A 5,390-nucleotide genomic window follows, 5' to 3' on the forward strand; every position below is an offset into this window, starting at 1 on the left:
TCCCTTCCAACTCCTGATATTCTTGGATTCTTTGAAAAGTTAGAAGAGGTGAGTCCTGCCCAATTCTTATATTATATATTTATAGAATTGAAGTATTTTGCACTCATATACCACAGCAAGGATATTTGTGTGTCTGGTCCGTGCTATGGTTCCCAGTTTCCAAGCATAGGGTAGACTTTGGCTGTGCCTCATGGACTTGTACTGTCCTTTGTGATGGGAGTGACTATGAAAGGAACAGATACTGCAAAAACCACTTAAAATTTGCTGTTCAACAGAATATTCCTTTGCAGATTGGCCTTGACAGAGGGAAATACTCTTAAGGCCATTTGCTAAACTGTAATTAATGTAAGGAAGGAGGACAACCTAAACCGAAAGAAGAATCCTCACAAAACCCAGCCCATGGGATGCTCCAAGCTGAGTACACAAACAAAGCAATGTAAAACCAGTGAAATTCCATAATATTTCACAAATGTTCAGTGTTATGCATTGTTTTGCATATTTAAACCTACAAATCGCTGCCAGGCAAGACAAACCCCAAGAAAAACCCCAAATTATTCATCTGCATCAACCAAGCCCTGCTTCTGCGAGGTGTATAAAGGCGATGCTCAGAGGTGTTGGAGCAGAGGGGCCCCTTGTTGAGTCTCTGCTGTCCTCAGCATCCTCTCCTCCACCCCAACTGCCAGCATGAGCCAGCAGCTGTCAGCTGCAAGGGCTTTTCATGGACCAAGGTTCTTCTCATCATCTTCTGCTGCCGGTGGCATGAGCTGCTGCCGAAGCAGCACGTTCCCCTCTGCTGCGCTATATGGAAGAGGTTTTGGAGCCTGGAGCCACAGCGGCCAAAGCCTCCCCAACACAGATAGGTGCCAATGGGTTTCTTCTGGCCAAAGCCTCCCCCAGGGGGTCTGTGGAGGCTGGGGGTGCAGGGGCATCCATGCCAGCAGTGAAGGTGGGAGCCGTGGGTTAGGCTCTCACGGCTGCAGAGGTGAAGGCATTCGTGCGGTGCACGTCAACGAGAGCCTGCTGCGGCCTCTCGATGTGAAGATCGACCCCGAAATCCGGCACATCCGAAAGCAGGAGAGAGAGCAAATGAAGAGCCTCAATAACCAGTTTGCCTCTTTGATTGACAAGGTGAGAGCCGGGACAAGGCTTAAAGTGATGATGAGGTTTAAAGGAAACATTTTTGTGCTCGGGTCTTTGATTCCTCTCCATCTCATCCTATTACATGAGCCTTGTGCTGGTTTTAGCATGCATGACTCCAGTGTCATGACAGGCAAGTGCAGATCTAGCTGGTAATGTTATTTTAATCTGCTTTATGTGCTTTGATAAGCTGCATCTGTTTTTATTATTAATAGTGGAAGGGAGCTGTTCTTCCAAGGTAACTTATTGAGCTTCTGCACTGTTGACTTCTCTCTGTGCCGCTAGACCTGGTAAAGTTGCATCATCTTCTATTCATAAATGATGGTTTCCACTATCACCCAATTGATACACAGATCTATTTAAATATTCTATGTGTTTTGTAGCTGCCACAAAGGCTGTGCTGTCTAGGGAGAACAGGAGAGTAGCATGCCCAGTTTGCTCTAGGATTATAGGATCGTGCAAATTGCAATGCCCTTCTTTTGTCCTCTCATCCCCTTCAAACTGCAATGAGCCCATGGAGCACTGACTCCGAAGAGAAGATGCCTTGAGCCCCACACATTCATCTGGTCCCCAAACAACGCATCTAAGCGTGCGGCTGAAGAAGGTGTCTTTGCTTTCTGAACGCAGGTGCAGCATTTGCAGCAGCAGAACAGGGTGCTGGCCACCAAGTGGGATCTCCTCCAGAAGCAGGTCCTGCCGTCCCAGAAGAACATCAAGCACGTCTTCAACAGCTTCATCTGCAGCCTGCAGAGGCGCCTGGACTCCCTGCTGCATGAGAAGGGGCAGATGGAGCTGGAGCTGAACGACGCGGGGAAGCTTGTTGAAGAGTTCAGATGCAAGTGAGTGAGCAGAGGACAGCTTGTCTACTTGGACTTGTAGTTTTGTCCATATTAAATAGACTTTTCTCACAAAAGGCTCAGACCCAAAAGCACTCTGACCCCTAAACACCACAAACGAGGTCTCCAGTCTCAGAATGACCCAGCAACCACTCTTCCCGCTTCCCCAACAGATACGAACAGGAACTGAACAGACGCACAGCGGCCGAGAATGAGTTTGTGTTACTGAAGAAGGTGAGGAATATGCATGCATGGAAGGGTTGGATGCAGAGACCCAAGGACTTTCCACTTATTTGCTTCTTGAAAGGCAAGGGTCAGGTCTTGTGGATGTTTTATGTCATTGGACAAGTACTGATACAGAAAAACTTGTCCTAGAGTATTGCCAGAGAGCATTAAACCTCTGTTCTTTAGCACAGAAAGTGTATTTCGTTCTAAACTTGCTAGTCCTAATGCCCAAATCATGATGTTTTGCAAGCAAAAACTCTGCAATATTGTGTATGCTTTTGGGACCCCTCTGCTGTTGCTGCTTAGGGGTTATCTGAGCCTCTCAATTACATTTCCTAAAGAAAATATCTTACTCTAAAAATATAATGAAATTGCCTTAAGTGTCTGTGCAGGCACCGTTTTGACTTCTAAATGTCTGGAAACTCTTTTAGGATGTGGACCGTGTCTATCTGGCCAAGATAGAGCTGGAAGCAAAGGTGGAAACCCTGAAGCAGGAGATAGAGTTCCTGCAACGTGTTTCTGCTCAGGTATGGATGCTCCTGTCCCAGCCTTGCTTGATGGCAGCGATTACTACTGGCTGCTCCTTGTCCACGTTGATTTAGGCTCAATTAAACCAACCCATCAGGCTCTCTTTGGAGGCAATGGGAATTCCAGATAAGGAAGAGTTTGAGATCTCAGAAAAACCCAGAACAACGCAAAATCCCTCAAGCCGCATGCGTGACCAAATCTGGTCTCAGATCCTGGGCTGTGGCTCAGGACAAGCTCTCAGTGGTGGTGTTACTTCCACTGGGGTGTGAAATGAGAAACCCAGGGACACCTCATTGCAATTTCACATGGCTTCTAGGAAATGACTGAGCTGGAGAGAAGTCCCTGTGACACATCTGTTGTCATGAAAATGGACAACAACCGAGGCCTGGATGTGGAGGGCATCCTCAGGAGCATCGAGTGCTGGTATGAGGACATAGCTCAGAAAAGCAAAGCAGAGCTGGATGCACTCTACAGGATGAGGGTGAGTTGTCCCATCCAGTGACACCTCCTTAATTCTCTCACTGGCAAAAGCAGTAGTGGGAATGCAGTGATTTTTTTTCTTTCTATCTTCACTATGTAACTTCTTGACCTGATTTTCCATTCTGCTAAACTGGATGAGGTCTCAAAGGCAGGAGGACGTCCCCAAAACAGATACGGTGCAATAGGACAGGACTTGGTCATGCTGGGAATGGGGAGGCTGTACGTGAGTTGAACAGTGAAAACCACAGGAGGAAAGCTCCCGGCTATCAAAAAAAGATGCGGACAGGTTGGAAGGGGTCCAGAGAAGGGTCACGAGGATGATCAGAGGACTGGAAGAGCTGCCGTATGAAGAAAGGCTGAGAAAACTGGACCTGTTCAGCCTTGGGAGGAGAAGACTTGGGGGGGACCTTATCACCATGGACCAGTGCATAAAGGGTGGCACCAAGGAGATGGAGACTCCTTTAACAAGGAGTCACGTGGAGAGATGAACACAAGGTGCTGCTGGGGAGATTCCCATTGAACTCCAGGAGGGAATGTTTTACCAAGACATCAATCAGACACTGGAATAATCTATCAATGAGAAACTGGAATAATTCATCCATTAGATAGTGGAATAATCTATCAATGAGAAATTGGAATAATCTATCAATCAGACATTGGAATAATCTCCCCGGGGAAGTGGTGAATCCCCCTACTCTGGTCAGTTTTAAGAGTCAGCTTGACAGGGTGCTGCCTCATGTAATTTAAACTCTACTTTTACCTTGAGAGGTTGGATTGGATGATTCTTGTGGTCCCTCCCAACCTGGTATTCTATGATTTTATAATTCTATCAAAGCTCCCTTTGCTGCTGAAGGACTTTTCTAAAGCTAGTTTAATTCACATTGGGAACAGGAGCAAGGCTCCCATGTTAGACACACTGCCCATGTTAATTACCACCTCTCTCCTTTCCTACCATCAGTACCAAGAGCTCCAGGAGGCAAAGAGGAGACATTGCAATGAGCTGAAGTCCCAGCAGCAAGGGATTGAAGAGCTGAGTTTTGAGATCCAGAAAAGGCAGTGTGACCTTGAAAACGTGAAGAAGCAGGTATGATGGATCATATTTACTTACTGGATCCCCTAGATGTGAGGTCCCAAATCATGTTTGCTACATCTGTTTCTTTTGTCTTTATTGAAGACCATTGCCTCTCATGGCGATTGGCCTAGAGAAGATCTCACCAGTGCTAAGCCGAGAAGAAGAATTATTTGCTGGCCAATTTTCTGCTGGATTATTTTGAATATTGCAAAGAACTAATTGCACCAAATTAGATCATTGGATTAGCTACAGCCTCTTGGAAAACTGCTAAAATTGCTTCAGTGAGAATTCTGGCAGCAGACAGAGCTTCTGACACAGGTTCAAAGCATCCAACGAGTAGGGTAGAGTTATGACTCACCAGTAATTCAGCACCCATAGAAACTGGTGTAATTTTCAGACCATCTAATTCATTATATAGTTTATAACGGGAAGTAATGGAAAACCTTAATTATTAGTTCCAATTAGAACAGAATATTGGCATCCTTGAAACAAGGCTTAAACACAGTCTGGCAGTACAGGGTCATGTCCAGCCTTTCTGTAGTGTTTCAGAATTGATAATTGATTTTTTTGGAAACATTTGGCTTTCCTAAAAGAAACCTCAATTCTTCCCAATTTGGGACTCTCAAACGAAGTGAGATTTTCTCTTTCAAAGGTAATAAAGAGGACATGGAAAGGAAGGACTTTTTGTGTCTTCTCTGACAGGTATCCTCTCTGCAAGCGTCAGTTAGTGACACTGAGCATCATGGGGACTGTGCCCTGAAAGATGCCCGGGAGAAGCACGTGGAGCTGCAGAATGCCCTGCAGAAGGCCAAGGATGAGCTGGCCTGCAGGCTGCGGGATTATCAGGAGCTGCTGAACATCAAACTGGCCCTGGATATTGAGATTGCAACGTATAAGACCCTACTGGAGGGTGAGGAGAGCAGGTGGGTACCACTACTACCATGAGTGGGCACCACCCCTACCGTGTGTGGGCAGCGTCCAGTCCTTGGGACTCTTCAACCAAGAGAAGGAGGCTGGAAAAGGCTAGGAATGCTAGTTACATGATGGATAAACTTGTGTCCTTCTTCTCCTTCAGGATACGCCTCGGGAGCCCTGTGAGAGTGTGTAAGTAA

At 46.3% G+C, this 5,390-nt stretch overlaps 1 protein-coding gene across 1 annotated transcript; it reads left to right on the top strand.

The window, feature by feature from the left end:
- Positions 1 to 897: 897 nt before the first annotated feature.
- On the top strand, positions 898 to 5,390 carry LOC104542868 (keratin, type II cytoskeletal-like; the record flags this gene model as incomplete). The annotated part of the gene is made up of 8 exons (XM_010187326.1): positions 898 to 1,128; positions 1,765 to 1,976; positions 2,147 to 2,207; positions 2,630 to 2,725; positions 3,043 to 3,207; positions 4,165 to 4,290; positions 4,981 to 5,201; positions 5,354 to 5,390. Coding segments are annotated over 8 exons (1,149 nt in total), but the record flags the coding sequence as incomplete, so codon positions are not given.

The sequence above is a fragment of the Mesitornis unicolor genome, unplaced genomic scaffold (assembly GCF_000695765.1).
Source record: "Mesitornis unicolor isolate BGI_N332 unplaced genomic scaffold, ASM69576v1 scaffold13066, whole genome shotgun sequence".
In the NCBI taxonomy this organism is placed as follows: domain Eukaryota; kingdom Metazoa; phylum Chordata; class Aves; order Mesitornithiformes; family Mesitornithidae; genus Mesitornis; species Mesitornis unicolor.